Source organism: Embiotoca jacksoni, unplaced genomic scaffold (genome assembly GCF_022577435.1).
Source record: "Embiotoca jacksoni isolate LCO1_2020_lvr unplaced genomic scaffold, fEmbJac1.0.p SCAF_79, whole genome shotgun sequence".
Lineage (NCBI taxonomy): Eukaryota > Metazoa > Chordata > Actinopteri > Embiotocidae > Embiotoca > Embiotoca jacksoni.
In genome coordinates this window covers 43822-61315 of record NW_027185435.1, presented here as the reverse complement: position 1 = coordinate 61315, position 17494 = coordinate 43822, and the positions used below count along the sequence as shown (strand labels likewise).

At 42.1% G+C, this 17494-nt stretch overlaps 1 protein-coding gene across 1 annotated transcript in view; it reads right to left on the bottom strand.

Moving 5' to 3' along the window:
* Positions 1 to 17494, bottom strand: part of dok4 (docking protein 4) — a 66891-nt gene that overhangs the window by 11187 nt on the left and 38210 nt on the right. The window contains exons 3-8 of the mRNA XM_069177960.1: positions 6287 to 6394; positions 4877 to 4991; positions 4115 to 4234; positions 3182 to 3371; positions 1607 to 1745; positions 293 to 410 (exon numbers count right to left, since the gene is read on the bottom strand). Of these exons, the coding sequence (XP_069034061.1) occupies positions 293 to 410; positions 1607 to 1745; positions 3182 to 3371; positions 4115 to 4234; positions 4877 to 4991; positions 6287 to 6394 (790 nt within the window). The remainder of the gene's footprint in view (positions 1 to 292; positions 411 to 1606; positions 1746 to 3181; positions 3372 to 4114; positions 4235 to 4876; positions 4992 to 6286; positions 6395 to 17494) is intronic.

Here is a 17494-nt window from a genome sequence, read left to right as displayed (position 1 = left end):
GCTGTTTGTTATCCATACAGCCCAAAGCTTTTCATTCGTGCTGCATAGTTTTGCAGCTGTTTCTGAATTAACTTGTTTTGTCAGGTGGAAATCTAAGAAAATAGCTGAGAGTTTACGGGGCTAATCTAAACCAGTACAGACTGCTTCAGTTGTATTTAAAAAGCTTATATTTACACTAGATTCAGGTTTCGGAGTGTCTAGCCTCTGGTCCAGCTGTGTTGCTGCGAGGAGCTTTGTTAGAAATGAGTTAGAGGTACAATAAAAACAATGTAAAGGCTGGTGTGTGGCCTACCGCTGCCAGGATCCATGCCGGACTGGTTTCCTGTGATGTGGTGCCAGTAGGCAGACCGGGGCAGGATGGCGGTGGGGGTGCAGGGGTAGGATCCGGACTCAGAACCCTTCGACAGTAACTGGAAATCAAATAAACAACATCCACCATTTAGAAAAACAGAACTGAAGAGCAGTTTAAAGGAAACACATCATCTTACACTACAGGAATCATTATGAGAGGAAGTGGACAGTGTCGCGCGTCCAGGATGACTGGGAGAGAACTGCCTCAACAACATGGCATGAATACCACTGTGTGCAGGAAGAGGGCGCTAACGCACCGTGTGGCTCAGTATTTACCTGGATTATCACTGACCTGCAAATTAGTAGTAAGGCTCTCAATTCTTTTTATAGAGACGGTTGTTTGCACTCCATGTTTTATGTGCATATTGTCACCATCTTGTAACTTCACACTGGAATGTAATCTCTACAATATGAAGTTGAGATTGTGAGTGGATTAGCAAACAGAAGACGACCTGTAACAGCAAACCTGTTTCCAAAAAAGTTTAAACGCTGTGGAAAATGTAAATAAAAACAGAATGCAATGTTTTACAAATCATGTAAAGCCATACTTATTTGAAAATAGACCAAAGACAACATATCAAATGTTGAAACTGAGAATTTTCTTTCAATGAACAATATCTGCTCATTGTGAATCTAATGCAGCAACACGTCTCTATAAAGTTGTTCCAGGATGATGTTCACCACTGAGCTGCATCAACTCTTCTTTTAACAACACTCTGGAAACATTGGGGAACTGAGGAGACCAGTTTCTGGAGTTTTGAAAGTGAAATGTGGTCCCATTCTTGCCTGATAGAGGATTTCAGCTGCTCAACAGTTCAGGGTCTCCTTTGTTGTATTGTTCATGTCCTGATGCTCCAGATGTTTTCAATGATTGACAGGTCTGGACTGCAGGAGGCCAGTTTATCAGCGGACTCTTCTACTAGAGAACCATGCTGTTGGAATACGTGCAGAATGTGGTTGGACGTTGTTCTGCTGAAATAAACAAGACCTTCCCTGAAAGAGACGTTGTCTGGATGGCAGCATATGTTGCTCCAAAACCTGAATATATCATTCAGCATTAATGCTTCCTTCCAGATGTTCAAGCTACCCATGCCATGTGCACTAATGCATCCTGTACCATCACAGATTCTGGCTTTAGAACTGAGCTGATAACAAGCTGGATGGTCCCTCTCCTCTTTAACCTGGAGGATGCAGCGTCCATGATTTCCAAAAATAATTTTAAGTTGTGATTTGTGTGTGTGCTCCGGGCCCTCACCCTGCTGTTCTTCTCCATCTCCAGCAGGACCTTCTTGTGCTGCTCAGCGATGGCCAGTGTAGAGGAGTGAACCCTCTGATAGATTTGCTCCCCCTCTCTGGTCTGGAAGGTGTAGAGGCCTTCACCGCTGTCACACATCCTGCACACCATAACAACTCAGTATGACCACATTCTGAGAAAGTAAAACAGGAGGTTCAGTAAAGTGCAGCATGACCAGCAGCCAATAACAATTTGATTTCTAACGTCCATGTACTGCTGATGGTTCAGAACGACATTGTCCAGTGAATGATTTGTTTTGAAAATGATCTGCAGCTCCTTCTGGACTAGATTTATTTCTCTCGGGGAGGGCGGCTTGACTTAAACGTTTCCTGCTCTGCTCAGTGATTTTAATTCAGTCCACAGGGCGTTTCTGTGATAATTACTGGGATGGGGTCATGCTTTTAATGACTGCAGCCACTGAGCTCCTGACTGATCCTCCTGTTGTTTAGATGCACTGGAAGCTCAGTCCAGTTCGCATGAAGCCAAAAAATGTTCTGCTAATGAAACACCAACATAGACAAGTTTGGGAGCCGACATGACAACTGGTGTTCTTTATTAGCTCTGTCTTTAGGAAGCGGCAACCATCAGTGATGTTATCAACCATCAGTGAGGTCATCAACCATCAGTGATGTTATCAACCATCAGTGATGTCATCGTTGGTTTGTGAACGTTATGAATCCTCCAGTTCAGATTCTGTCCGTCACCATCTTTGCTAGTTCGGAGCGGTTTGGAGCAGGAAGTGACCATATTTGGACGAGCTGGGGGAGGAGCCAGCGGTGGATCTGACCAATCTGATAGGAAACCTGACGATACTACGTCCCGCCCACCGATAGCTGTAACCTGACTGGACCACAGGCCTGTCAATCAAACAGACACGCCCCAAAAACCAGGTCTTCTTGAATCTTCTTTTCTAATGAATGAGGGATTATTTTCAGATGGACCTCCAGAAAACTAAGAAGAAGGAGTGACTTTAGCTAACAACACCGAGATAACTGATGGACACATTTTATTCACTTTGGATTTGATGACAGAAGTTGAATGGGAGTCTATGGAGCCGGAGGCTTTTTGGAGCCGACCTCTAGTGGCACTCGCTGGTATTGCAGCTGAAGACACTTCTGGATCAGAACCGTTTTACAGACCTGAAGCTACGAACAATTTTTAGCCTGTTTTTTGTGACTGGTGTTGGTATGTTAACCAGCTGTAAATTAATATATTAGAAATTATTACAAAACACCTACAGTCTGAGGGCTCAAATCCACAAATCCACACACACACACACACACACACACACACACACACACACACACACACACACACACACACACACACACACACACACACACAGAATCTGCATGGTGACCCAATCATGGTCAGGTTTGATCTAATAGAAGGAGATAAGGAGGTCTGGGTCAGCACCGATTCATCGACTAATCTATTCAATCAATTTCCAATACAACCGACCTGTGTGTGTGTGTATCCTTGAACTGACTGAAAAGTAAAATCCCCCCCCCCCCACCCCCACCCCCCGTCTCTCACCGTCCGGCCTCGAACGTGAAGCGGGTGGCGTCTCGTCCGTAGCGCCGCAGCGAGCAGAGCGGCCAGGTGACCAGCTTGGTTCGAGGGTTGTGGATGTCCCACAGGTAGATGTTCTCGTGGGTGATCTGCATCATGCACTCGCCGTAGATGTCCAGGTTGGGACAGGGGAGGAGGAACACGTTGAAGCGCTCTGAGGAGACGGGGAGGACAGGTTGGCTCTGAGGTGGGTACATGTTGTTTTATTGGTCATTGTAGATTCTTTTTAAGGTTTTCTGTCTTCAGTCTTTCGTAGAAGATCAAACATGCTCCTGTTTCTTCTTCTGTCCACATTTTGTCCCTTTAAGCTCTTTTCCCCCCCAAATGAAGTCAGAAACAGCTGCTAGACTGTGAGGCCAACATGAAGAATCTTGAGCTCTATCAGACACTTGAAGAAGTGAAGTACAATAAGTCTCCTTATTACCAGGTCAGAGGGAGATTTACCAACGACTGTGTTTGCAGCACGGGGACCTCTAATAACGGAGCCAGTTGGAGTTTAGTAACAGACACCGTTTCATCACAGTCACGTCCACATCAGCTCAGTAACACTCAAACATCGTTCAGCTTTTACAACAAGTGACGGGAACGCTTTGAAAAAGACTTGATCAAATCTTTAACTCTTAAAATTGTTTTAAAGTTTTCTGTTTTTCCCCATTTTCTAAAGAACTTACCTGTGTGTGTGTGTGTGTGTGTGTGTGTGTGTGTGTGTGTGTGTGTGCGTGCGTGTCTCTGTGTGTGTGTGTGTGTGTGTGTGTGTGTGTGTGTGCGTGTCTCTGTGTGTGTGTGTGTGTGTGTGTGTGTGTGACCTACCTCTGTGTGTGTCTGTGTGTGTGTGTGTGTGTGTGTGTGTGTGTGTGTGTGTGTGTGTGTGTGTGTGTGTGTGTGTGTGTGACCTACCTGTGTGTTCACACTGCACTCCAGCAGCCAGAAGGTCTGGTTCTCCCATACTGATGTCATTTAGCCGCATTCCCAGACACTCAATGGATAATGTCTTAAACCAGTCCTCTGCCTCAAGTTCTGAGAGGGGGGGAACAGAGACAATGAGACAGAGAGAGACAGAGAGAGAGAGACAGACAGACAGACAGACAGACAGACAGACAGTGGGACAGAGTGACAGAGTGACAGAGAGACAGAGACAATGAGACAGAGAGACAGACAGACAGACAGACAGAGAGACAGAGACAATGAGACAGAGAGAGATACAGAGACAGACAGTGAGACAGAGGGACAGAGAGACAGAGAAAATGAGACAGAGAGAGACAGAGAGACAGACAGACAGGCAGTGAGACAGAGACAATGAGACAGAGTGAGACAGAGAGACAGACAGACAGTGAGACAGAGAGACAGACAGTGAGACAGAGGGACAGAGAGACAGAGACAATGAGACAGACAGACAGACAGTGAGACAGAGGGACAGAGGGACAGAGAGACAGAGACAATGAGACAGAGAGAGACAGAGAGACAGAGGGACAGAGAGACAGAGAGACAGAGAGACAGAGATCACATCTTCCGGTGTTCTCATGTTTGTTTCCTTTATTAAAATCTCTACTCAGCAGATTATCTGGCAGTTCATACTATAGCTGAAAATATTGTACAATATTGTTTGTTTGTTTGTTTGTGTGTCTGTGTGTGTGTGTGTGTGTGTGTGTGTGTGTGTACCTGATTCACAGGTGAAGGTGCGTGACGTGTCGTCTGTGAACACGATGGCGACCGCCTGTCTCTTGGTGTCCCGCGGCAGACGGGCGATGTTCTTGACGTTGCTGATTTCTGTCACCTAGGCAACAAGACGGAGGTAACGTTAAAGCCAGGGATGATTACGTGTTATTGTACACAAAAACAAACAGTAAAACTTTGATTTCATTGGAGATGACTGAGGATGTCTCTTAATGTTTTAAACATCACATTCAGCAGAATAACAGTGAATCATAGTTCTTTTTCAGCAGCTCTGAAATCTCTGAAAGCTTTTCATCACATCCGGTCTAAACACATCTTATCTATGGAACATCATAATTTATAGTTAGATCATCACCTATAAACAGAACTATCAACATTATTTAAAAGGACATGTTCTTATACGTTCTGTTATTGATTTAAATTCAATTTTGTTATTTGTAACAGAACTGAAACATTATCTTGAAAAACATGTTTAAATGATGTTCCCCTTTTAACAAGGATGAAAAGGGAAAAGAATAAAGGAAAATCACTTAAATGTACACAATGTGAAAATAATACATATAAAAAAATAAAAGATAAAATGAACGATAAAAACCACGAATGAACATTGAACAGAGGAGCCGCTAAAAGATGTTGGATTATGTGAAATCTGTTCTAGATGAGGATGCAGAATCAATCCAAGAATTCCAACAGATGTCTAACTTTTCTTGTTCAGGTCTTAAAACCAAAGTTAGTTTCTTCATCATAAAAATATGGATCTCATGAACTCAGTCCTCAACGGGGGGAGTTTCTGTTGTCATCCATTTTCTCACGAGAGCTTTCTTACAGCGAGATACTAAACATTAAAGTGTTTTCAGGACCCTGGACAGCGTCTCCGCTGTGCTGCTGTTTTAAAGAACCTTTCTAGATTCTTCCTCCCAGATTCTCTCCAGGAACAAACACACAGACTTTTCCATTGTTGTTTGTTCATTTTTTCCATATTTCCTAATATAACTTATAAATATTTCTGTAACCTGGGTCTGATTTATATCCCATCATAAAGACTATGCCTTCTGTTATTGTGATCACAGACAAAGTACAACAAGCAACTTCATAAATCCAGCTGAAGGATGCAGTGAAGCAGTGTGAGAGTAGGAGGAAGGGTCGGGTGAGGAAGAGGAGATGCTGATGAAGAATGAAAGATGGCTGAGTTCTGTTGAGGTAAAAGAATGAGACGTTAATGTGAAGACTCTGTCAGTGTGTTTTGGACAGGTAAGCTCTGTTCTACAGGAGAAAACCAAAGATATAGAGTTGACACACACGCACACACACACACACACACACACACACACACACACACACACACACACACACACACACACACACACACACACACACACACACACACACACTTACTTTGGGACATACTCTGATGTAGGCAGCCTTCTCATCAGGGTATTTCTCCAGCCGACGAGGTCCTTTACTGGATGATTTCTTGAACACCAGCCAACAACGGCGATAGATCTGTAACACACACACACACACACACACACACACACACACACACACACACACACACACACACACACACACACACACACACACAATGTAAAGGTTAATATTTTAGGCTATGTAAAACCAGAACAACAATAACTTGTACAACAACACACACAAGATGCTGTAAAGTTTTGACCAGGATGTTGTTGTTGTGTTCCAGATGTTGTTCTTGTGTTCCAGATGTTGTACTTGTGTTCCAGATGTTGTTCTTGTGTTCCAGATGTTGTTCTTGTGTTCCAGATGTTGTACTTGTGTTCCAGATGTTGTTCTTGTGTACTACCTCTCTCTACTCTGAGTCCATCAGTGTGTTCTCTCTGTCAGTACAGAACCATCAGAACACTACCAGTTCCAGGATGAATCACTCAGAACGCTCCAGAACAAGAAGTGTGAAACTCTGGACACTTTCCACCCTAAACAGTCGCCATCTTGGCTCTGCAGAGGAAGGGGGCGGGGCCACCGACGTAAAGGATTTTCAAATTAATGCAGATTCCTTAATTTGAAAATTCTTCAGCTGCAGATATTTTTTAGGCTGATGTGGTCACATGATGAGGTCATTTCTTGTCAGTACACAGTCAGAGTCCTGACATGGAAGAGAACGACGTGTTAGCGGACTAAAGGAAGTATGTCATCTGGAACACAGCTTCAGTTGATCTATTCTCTAAATTAGAGTTTTAATGAGGTGAAAGAAAAATGATCAGGACACTTATTGTATTTTAAAATTCTCCCGTGTCTTTGATCCAAAGAGCTGAAGTTTGTTGATTCTGTTACCGAGTGAACATGAGAACATTTTGTCAGGACGATGTCCGATCTAAAGCTAATAAACATCACCTTCAGAAACTGCTGACTTGTATGATTGATGTCTGCTCCAGTGGAGAGTTGTCGTGTCTACAGGCCGATGCAACTGTTTCGTTTTTGGATTCTGTCTCATAATACTTTTAAAATCACATTGAAATGTTGTGCTGAGTTTCCTCTACTGACCACATCGACTGTGTTTTCATCATTTGCACGTGTTTTGTTTTGTCCGTCTCCGTGTGTTTTCTGTGTTGTAGTGTTTCCAGCTCTCCGGGCATTATTTGTATTTATCTCCTTTCATCTCGGTTGTTTACACGAGCTTCATTCAGTCTCGGGGGAACAGGAGGGAGGATGAGAGGCTCCGACACCTCCACACCTGAACATGTTCTCAGGAAACACCGGAGGTCAGCTGAACAGACATTTTCACAAACACCCAGGTCCACCTTTACACCTAGAAACGGCTCCGAGCATTATTTACAGAGCTCCCAGTTCTGGTGTTTAGCCGATGCTCTGATCCAAAGCGGTGAGCAGTAAATCAGCAGGTAGAAATCCAGCAGTTTGTCCGAGGACACTCTGAGCAAACGTGATTATCGATGGACTCAACTCAAAACCTCTCCAACCTGTCGCACCTACCGACTGGAAACACCAATCGATGTGTATCAACTGTTGTCAGATCGCAACCTCATTAATACTAAAACTACAAACCAACCATCCATTGAATCAAAGCCCATCTTTGATACTATTAATGATCTGCATTTGCTTTGCTTCTCCCGTAATTTAAATCGTGTTTTTACGCAGGATCTTCTTCCATCCCTCCTCATCTTTTATTCACTTTGGATTTGATGAGAGAAGTTGAATGGGAGTCTATGGAGCCGGAGGCTTTTTGGAGCCGACCTCTAGTGGCACTCGCTGGTATTGCAGCTGAAGACACTTCTGGATCAGAACTATTTTACAGACCTGAAGCTGCGAACTCTTTTATATCTGCGAGTTACACGAACACCATGTCTCTGTGACAACATCATCATCATCCCCCCCACCCATCACCCCGTCTCCTCTCTTGAACTTTACTTAGCACTGCTCACAGCATGTTTGTCTGCTAAGACTTGATTAATTGAAGCAGAGGATGGTGAAGATGAAGAGGAGGAGGGGGATAAATGATGGGCAGGAGGCTCTGAGAGGAGACATGAAATAAAATAAAAACTCAAGTGAACACACACATATGTTTTGACCACAGACTGTAACGAGAGATCAGTGAGCAATGAGATAGAATTACACTGGATTACATGCACACCTCATTTCCTGTAAATCCCTCGTGCACCTGAAGGCTTTTGTAATCCAGCACAGAGAGGTCATTACAGGATGTTATAATAAGACAAAATTATCTTAAAAATGGGGTTTATAAATTATAACTTTACGAACACAGCCTCGTCGTAAACACTAGTTTTAACCACAGACTGGATATAAAAGAGTTCGTAGCTTCAGGTCTGTAAAATGGTTCTGATCCAGAAGTATCTTCAGCTGCAATACCAGCGAGTGCCACTGGAGGTCGGCTCCAAAAAGCCTCCGGCTCCATAGACTCCCATTCAACTTCTCTCATCAAATCCAAAGTGAATAAAATGTGTCCATCAGTTATCTCGGTGTTGTTAGCTAAAGTCACTCCTTCTTATTAGTTTTCTGGAGGTCCATCTGAAAATAATCCCTCATTCATTAGAAAAGAAGATTCAAGAAGACCTGTTTTTGGGGGCGTGTCTGTTTGATTGACAGGCCTGTGGTGCAGTCAGGTTACAGCTATCGGTGGGCGGGACGTAGTATCGTCAGGTTTCCGATCAGATCGGTCAGATCCACCGCTGGCTCCTCCCCCAGCTCGTCCAAATATGGTCACTTCCTGCTCCAAACCGCTCCGAACTAGTAAAGATGTTGACGGACAGAATCTGAACTGGAGGCTTCATAACGTTCACAAACCAACGATGACATCACTGATGGTTGATGGTTGATAAACACACCAGCAGAGAAGTGTTACATCATGTAAATATCATATAATGCATCATTTAAAATAACGTAAAGTACCAGGGGAATTTCTTCGGGTCACTTTAAGATCCAAAGTGTGACCTTTGAGATTAGACTCCTGTTTTTCCAGCAGGACAATCAGCTTTGTGCTCAGAGGATCGATGCTGCGTCCCCTCAGGCTTCATTAATGTCTGATCTGATCTCACCTTCATTAACCTTCAGGCTGCAGTGTCCTAAAACTTCCAGTCTGATGGCAGCACAGGACTTCTTTCAGCAACACTGGCTCTGTAATGGTCTAACAGCTATTTTTGGTGAAATGACTTTGGCCTGCCCATCTGATAGAGAGCAAGGTCGGTGCTAACAGCCCCAACATGATGATGGTGAGTGATCATCTGGGTGTTTCACTTGGTGGTCCATCAGTACCTGTTAACACAGACAGTACTGGAGAGAACACATCGACTGATCTCTCAGATGTTTGGTCATCACGGTCTGGTAAATATTTACACACCAGAACTCACCTTTGACCTTTACCATGATAGCAAACACTCTCTTGTGCTACAGTCAGTCAGTTTTTTATATACGGTAAATGTTCAACAATGGGGATATAGAATTAGAATAGAGTTTCATATGATATTAATATAATGTAGTTTCTACTTGTTATAGTTCTATTAAATGACCCATTTGGTGAAGTCGGGTCTCTTTTGGTCCTTTTTGGTCGCTCCGAGCACCCGTACCGTAACACCACGGATAGTCACGCACTTACAATCCTAGAGGAGGCTAGCTGGACCGGTTTGGTTTGAACACATGACACGGAGCTAAAATGTTAAAAACACATGAGAACATGGATATCTTTGTTCTTCAGATATCTTTGTTCATCAGATATCTGTGTTCATCAGATATCTTTGTTCATCAGATATCTTTATTCATCAGATATCTTTGTTCATCAGATATCTCTGTTCATCAGATATCTTTGTTCATCAGATATCGTTGTTCATCAGATATCTTTGTTCATCAGATATCTGTGTTCATCAGATATCTTTGTTCATCAGGTATCTTTGTTCATCAGATATCTGTGTTCATCAGATATCTCTGTTCATCAGATATCTCTGTTCATCAGATATCGTTGTTCATCAGATATCTTTGTTCATCAGATATCTGTGTTCATCAGATATCTGTGTTCATCACATATCTTTGTTCATCAGATATCTTTGTTCATCAGATATCGTTGTTCATCAGATATCTTTGTTCATCAGATATCTGTGTTCATCAGATATCTTTGTTCATCAGATATCTTTATTCATCAGATATCTTTGTTAATCAGATATCTTTGTTCCTCAGATATCTTTATTCATCAGATATCTTTGTTAATCAGATATCTTTGTTCCTCAGATATCTTTGTTCATCAGATATCGTTGTTCATCAGATATCTTTGTTCATCAGATATCTCTGTTCATCAGATATCGTTGTTCATCAGATATCGTTGTTCATCAGATATCGTTGTTCATCAGATATCTTTGTTCATCAGATATCTTTGTTCATCACATATCTTTGTTCATCAGATATCTTTGTTCATCAGATATCGTTGTTCATCAGATATCTTTGTTCATCAGATAGCTGTGTTCCTCAGATATCTTTGTTCATCAGATATCTTTGTTCATCAGATATCTTTGTTCCAACCAGACTGAACTAGCTGATCAGTTTAGTGTTTCTATGTTCTGTATTTATTCAGTTGGAGACTAGAAGTCCTCTCTGTTGCTAGGTGGTTGCTAAGGGTCCAACTACTTCCTGGAGTAGGAAACATTGTGTATGTTACATAAGAGTCTACTGATGGGACTGATTGTTTTTCAGTTCTTGGTCATACCTCAGGTGTTGCCATGGAAACGGAGATCACACAAACTGAAAGTTTTGTATTCTGATATTGAACACATTTAGATTACATGTTTTATTTAGATGGTAACTTGTTGTTTAACTGCAGTATTACACAGGATTGTGTAATCACTGAAGTTAAAGTTCCCCCTCCAGTGTTATACTGCTTCATTGGAAGAACAGTTTTTCACTTTAGAATCCTTTATTTTGAGACCCAGAACTTCTGACTATTGTTTGGTCTGTACCAATGGTGACAGTAACATAACACCCGTGATCTTTTTTTTTTTTTTTTTAAACAAATGTTGGCTTCATGCCTATTTGTCTTGTCTTTTGCGAATTTTTATTCAACATCAATTTCCTCCTGTCACTCAGACTTATTTGAGATTTTGCTTTATTTTCTAAAGTTCAGAAGAAGAAAGGCATGCTGGGATCTGCCGCTTGGTTTGTCCAATGACTTTGCTCCCTATCATTTCTGATAGCTTGTGTCAATGTCGTAACGTAAATTTTTCTCTAAACGGTTCAACTTTTTAGCAAGAAGTTCGGTGGATGACGAGATGTTAGCTGATGAAATTTAAGAATGAGAACGGACAGAAAGACTGAGTGGATGAAAGTCTCAGTAGAGAACAGCAGAGATGGGAATCTGGACTTTTAGAGGAAGAGTTCAGGTTTCTGTCTGTTATGAAGTGGATCAGGGAATTAAATCTATGACAATAAGTTGGAAAATGTGCACCACCTGTAATCTGTCTGTAATAACATTGATGACGAATTCATTAAATGTAATTGACATTCATATGCGACCAGGTGCCGTCATGCATTTACTCTGTGGAGGAATAAAATGAGTTGCTGTGCTTTCTTTGATGGCTGCTTTTTTCATGATTATCAACATAAGATATTTGTATATTTGATATTATGAAAAGCCTGTGGTGGTCTGAGTCCAGGGGGGGATGTTAGATCAGCGCTGATATAGTTGGTGGTGACCAGCTGTGATCAGCACCACAGACAGCAGCTTTACCTGATCACAGGTGTACAGGATGGAGCTGCACGGTGTGAGATTTACTTTGAAGATTATTGTGTGCGGAGGTCCATGCCTGTCTACACTGCTATACTGTATGTACGTGAATGTATATATTAATATATATTATATATAATATTTATCAATCAAAAAATCTCTTAAAAATAACTTGTCAACCAATGTGACAAGTGCTCTCCTCTCACCCCAACCGGTCGAGGCAGATGGCCGCCCACCTCTGATCTTGGTTCTGGTAACAGATGCTCCGCCCACCTCTGATCCTGGTTCTGTTAACAGATGTTCTCCACCTCTGATCTTGGTTCTGGTAACAGATGCTCCGCCCACCTCTGATCCTGGTTCTGTTAACAGATGTTCTCCACCTCTGATCCTGGTTCTGTTACCAGATGCTCCGCCCACCTCTGATCCTGGTTCTGTTAACAGATGCTCCGCCCACCTCTGATCCTGGTTCTGTTAACAGATGCTCCGCCCACCTCTGATCCTGGTTCTGTTAACAGATGCTCCGCCCACCTCTGATCTTGGTTCTGGTAACAGATGCTCCGCCCACCTCTGATCCTGGTTCTGTTAACAGATGTTCTCCACCTCTGATCCTGGTTCTGTTAACAGATGCTCCGCCCACCTCTGATCCTGGTTCTGTTAACAGATGTTCTCCACCTCTGATCCTGGTTCTGTCGGAGGTTTCTTCCTGTTAAAAGGAGTTTTTCTTCCCTCTGTTGGAGGTTTTTCTCCCTTAAAGAGGAGTTTTTTCCCTCCTAGTTTATGTGGGAATCATTGAATTGTTGAATTGTTGAATTGTTGAATTATTGGGTTTCTCTGTATAATATTGTAAAGTCTTGCTGTAAAGACTTTAATGTGTTAAGTGCCATGAAATAACCTATGTTGGGGATTTGGCGCTACAGAAATAAAATTGAATTGAATTGAATTTAAAATATATACTTTACTGCTAAATGCTGTCTGCAAAAAACAACACAATCATTATCATTTGTCCCCAAAAGGTACGACAGATGGAGAAGACAGACATGGAGCTCATTAACCACCTGAATGCACTGACTTCATGCTGAATCAGTGGGAGGTTGTTTGAGGAGGAGGAGGAGGAGGAGGAGGAAGAGGAGGAGGGAAGGGGGGGGGTTGTTCCACACACAGAGGATGATCAATACCAATCTCATCAATAAAATAGTTCATGATCCTGAAGAGGCTGTGGTAACAGGAACAGCTGGGATCCTTCCTCCAGCTCTGTTGTTCCTGTTGAGATGAATCCAGCGGGACTCTGTCCGAGCAGCCTGGAGGAGGAGCTCAGCTGTGCAGCCCTCTCTGCCCTCAGGATGTACACACCAAGTCATGTGACCCGCTTCTCACCTCTCTGTCTTCATGCCCTCCTGACTCTCCTGGGTTTTCTACAACACTGTGTGAACTCACTGAGAGAATCTCGCCCTGAAAAAGGTTTCACCGACACAGATCTGAGACTTTTTAATGCCACTCTCAACGTTCAATCACCACATATGTTTTTTATATGGTGGAGAAATGATAGCGGTATTATGGTGAAGGATATGATGTGGAACACCCTGCTGGGGACCCGAGGTTGTGCCTTTGGTTTGACGGGTTGCCAGGTTTGAGGGAGACTTAATGTTAATGTTAGCATCATTGCTGCTGAAGGTGCACAGGTTGACCGATCTGTTCTCGCTGCCGGTTCTCTTCTAACTGAGCTGCATCACAGCTGCGATGAAGCCTCTCCGCATCCTCAACCAGAAAATCACACAGAATGCAAATGTCTGGTGACATAGTGACGCGTGTGTTCACCTGCATCCACAGCTGGTCTTAAGAAAGCTGCACAGCAACACAAGCCAGGAATCCTCCTGACAAACAGGATGAAACAACCATGGAAGGCGTGAAAGGAAGAACTGTCACTCATCTTTCAGCAGCAGGTGACTGGTTCTAATGATCAGTTCTGATAAACCAGATGACCTCCAGAGGTTAACAACGATGGAAGTTCTCCAGTTCCATCGATCAAAACCTGAGTTACACGCAGAGGTTTGTGCACATTTACTATTTCAACATTGACAGAGAGCGAACTCAGGAAATGTTTGCTTTGTGAGGTTCTCATAACCTGTGTATTATCAACATGCAGTGGACTCGGCACACTTTGCCTTTTGTCATCGTATTTTATCCTTCGCTGCTTGCTGTTAAAAGATCACGTGCTTTCATTTTTGTGCACGAGATAAGTTTATATAGAGAGAGAGAGAGCACAACAGGCTTTCTCCTCTCAGTATGAACTACAACTCTGTTAACTAAGTCCAGCTGTAATATGTATATAGACATACAGTACATACATATATATGTATTATTGTTAGTAGAAGACAATAATAATGATATTGAGAACTTGTGGATTAAATCATTACTATATGTAACTTTGAGGATGCTATAGACTTTATAGTTGGTGAACTTCACAGAGAAGAGAAAGTCTGTTGTGGATGTTTCTCGATAAAAAACGTATCCCATCACGAGACAGTAAATCGTGGCCTTGATTTAGTAATTCTTTTTCTCTCTGAGCACTGCGGGGCTCCGTACTGTTCCGACACTAAAGACCACAGCTGATGAGTCCAGTTGTAAAGCTTCACTTCTTCTGTATTAACTACTTCACAGCAGGTAATTATGGTGAATTAGGAAGGACAGAACCAAACATAAAGGAAACACAAACATGTTCAATAATTAAGTCTAAGTGATCCACAAAGAAACATTTCCATCTTTTCTCATCACTATCATCCATCGTCAGATCTTTGTTTCTAAATCACAGCAGCTGTATTTCACTAAACTGTTCTTCAGACGTTTGGAGAGATTGTGACCAAAACTGAGAGGGAGGAAAAACAAAAGAGAAAGAGAGATGGACGACTCCAAAGGATGCAGAGAAAGGACCCTGATAATGAGGAGGAGATGAGAAGAGAAAACCGGAGAGGGAGGAAGAGAAGACATAGAGCAATTAAAGAGCAGAGCAGCGAGAGGAAGAGGACACCGAGAAACCAGGAGAACAAAACTGTCTGCCAGCTCCAACATGCCCAACGCACTAATGAGTCTGAATTATTTCCAAATAAACAATCACAGCCTCTTCTATGTCTCCTGTATTTATGACACACTTCATTTCATTTTCAGATTTCAAAGCTCCTCTGAATGTGACGAGAAAGAAGAAACTGCAGGAGAAAAAAGAAGAAAAGCCGACAGATGATGAGACATCCGTTGCTCCTCTTCATGATGAAGGACAGAGAATCCGTTTTAAAGCAGAGACAAAGGACACGGAGGAGGAGGAGACAGAGGAGGAGGAGGCGAGGAGACTCCGCCCTCACAAACCCTCAGCAGGAAATAATCTGCACCGACTTCACCGTCGTTTTAAAACTGTCACCAAGTGGTGTTTTTCACACTCATCGTTAGCAACAGTGAAGAAAAGGCTGATGATGAGGTCACTGGTTATTCAAAGAATTGGACGAATTCAGATGATGATGAACAAAAAGTCAGTAGTCGCTGAGACATTAGAAGCATGAGGGATGATAATCTAGCTGGATCCAGTGTTAACGAGAGATCAGTGAGCTGTGAGGTTGATATCAATGAGATAGAATTACACTGGATTACATGCACACCTCATTTCCTGTAAATCCCTCGTGCACCTGAAGGCTTTTGTAATCCAGCACAGAGAGGTCATTACAGGATGTTATAATAAGACAAAATTATCTTAAAAATGGGGTTTATACATTATAACTTTACGAACACAGCCTCGTCGTAAACACTAGTTTTAACCACAGACTGGATATAAAACAGTTTGTAGCTTCAGGTCTGTAAAATGGTTCTGATCCAGAAGTGTCTTCAGCTGCAATACCAGCGAGTGCCACTAGAGGTCGGCTCCAAAAAGCCTCCGGCTCCATAGACTCCCATTCAACTTCTCTCATCAAATCCAAAGTGAATAAAATGTGTCCATCAGTTATCTCGGTGTTGTTAGCTAAAGTCACTCCTTCTTATTAGTTTTCTGGAGGTCCATCTGAAAATAATCCCTCATTCATTAGAAAAGAAGATTCAAGAAGACCTGTTTTGGGGGGGGCGTGTCTGTTTGATTGACAGGCCTGTGGTGCAGTCAGGTTGCCTGCTGTCAGATCAAACAGTGTTTGTGGTTATTAACGAAGAGTACTGGTGGACATTAAACTCTCCATTATTTGCAAGAGCTTGCAGTTTTTAAAAAAATCCTCAAAAAACATCGTCATCAAAATCTAAACAAAAAGTATAAACAAGATCAAATAAATATTTTCAAACTAAACTCAGTTTATTAACAACAGTAACTCCTCATTTCCAACCAGAAAGTTTCTGCTGCTGTTTTCATCACCAAAAACAACTGTTCACCGGAACAAGAGGAGAAACAGGAAGTGACGGGGTTTGTGGGAAATGTGTTCTTCACATTAAAATGATGATTAAATGTTTGTGATCAAAGGAAGTGATTCCATATTACTGGATGTTAAATGAGTTTTCTCCACACGTCCAGTTGTCAGAGACGTCTCTTTGTTTGTTTCATCCAGCAGGTCTATGTGTTGAATGAACATGAATTAAACAGCATCTAAAGCTCTTATTTTGAAGGCTGATGTAGTCCTTGTTTCTATATTCCAGTCACAGACGGTCTGTTCTGGAAACATACGCAGCTTTTAGGACCTTTTCGGAGCTTTTAGGAGCTTTTAGGAATTTTTATCTCCACAGTTCTCCAAGTTCAATAAATACATAAAAAATATTTGAACTAAAATATTTCTGTGATGTGCAGCAGGATTATTATCACAGGAAGTGATTACGCATGTATTACTTTATCAGGGATTACTTAAAAGTTCTTTCTCAACTTGCAATTTCTTTCTAATTCCCACAATTTTACACCAAAAAAAAAAAAAAAAAAAAAAAAAAATCACTTAAAACTTCTTAAATTACATCAAAACTTTTGAGAAAAACTGTTGCAAAATCAAACATTTTTGATCAAAACAATCACAGAGAAACTGAATTCCTGGAGGGACTGAGTATTACAATCACTTTCAGCTACATTTAAAACGTAAGAAAACTATTTTAACTAACAATCACTTCTGTGAGAAAGGTGTCAGTTTGCTTTGATCGGTTGTTGCAGCTTCTGGATCTCAGTACTGACAGATCACATGACTCCTGGAACCTGAACCAGAACCCATTTCACCTCATGAATATATGTGTCTGTCCTCCCCCCATATGGTCTGCAGTTGCTCCATCCTACTGGGCGTCAACCACCGCTTCATTTAACCATTCAGTTCCACTGAAACCTGCCGACTCTACAGCGACCGACCGCGTCCATCGAGTTTTTACTGAGTACAGAATATCTATTAAACTGTTTTAAT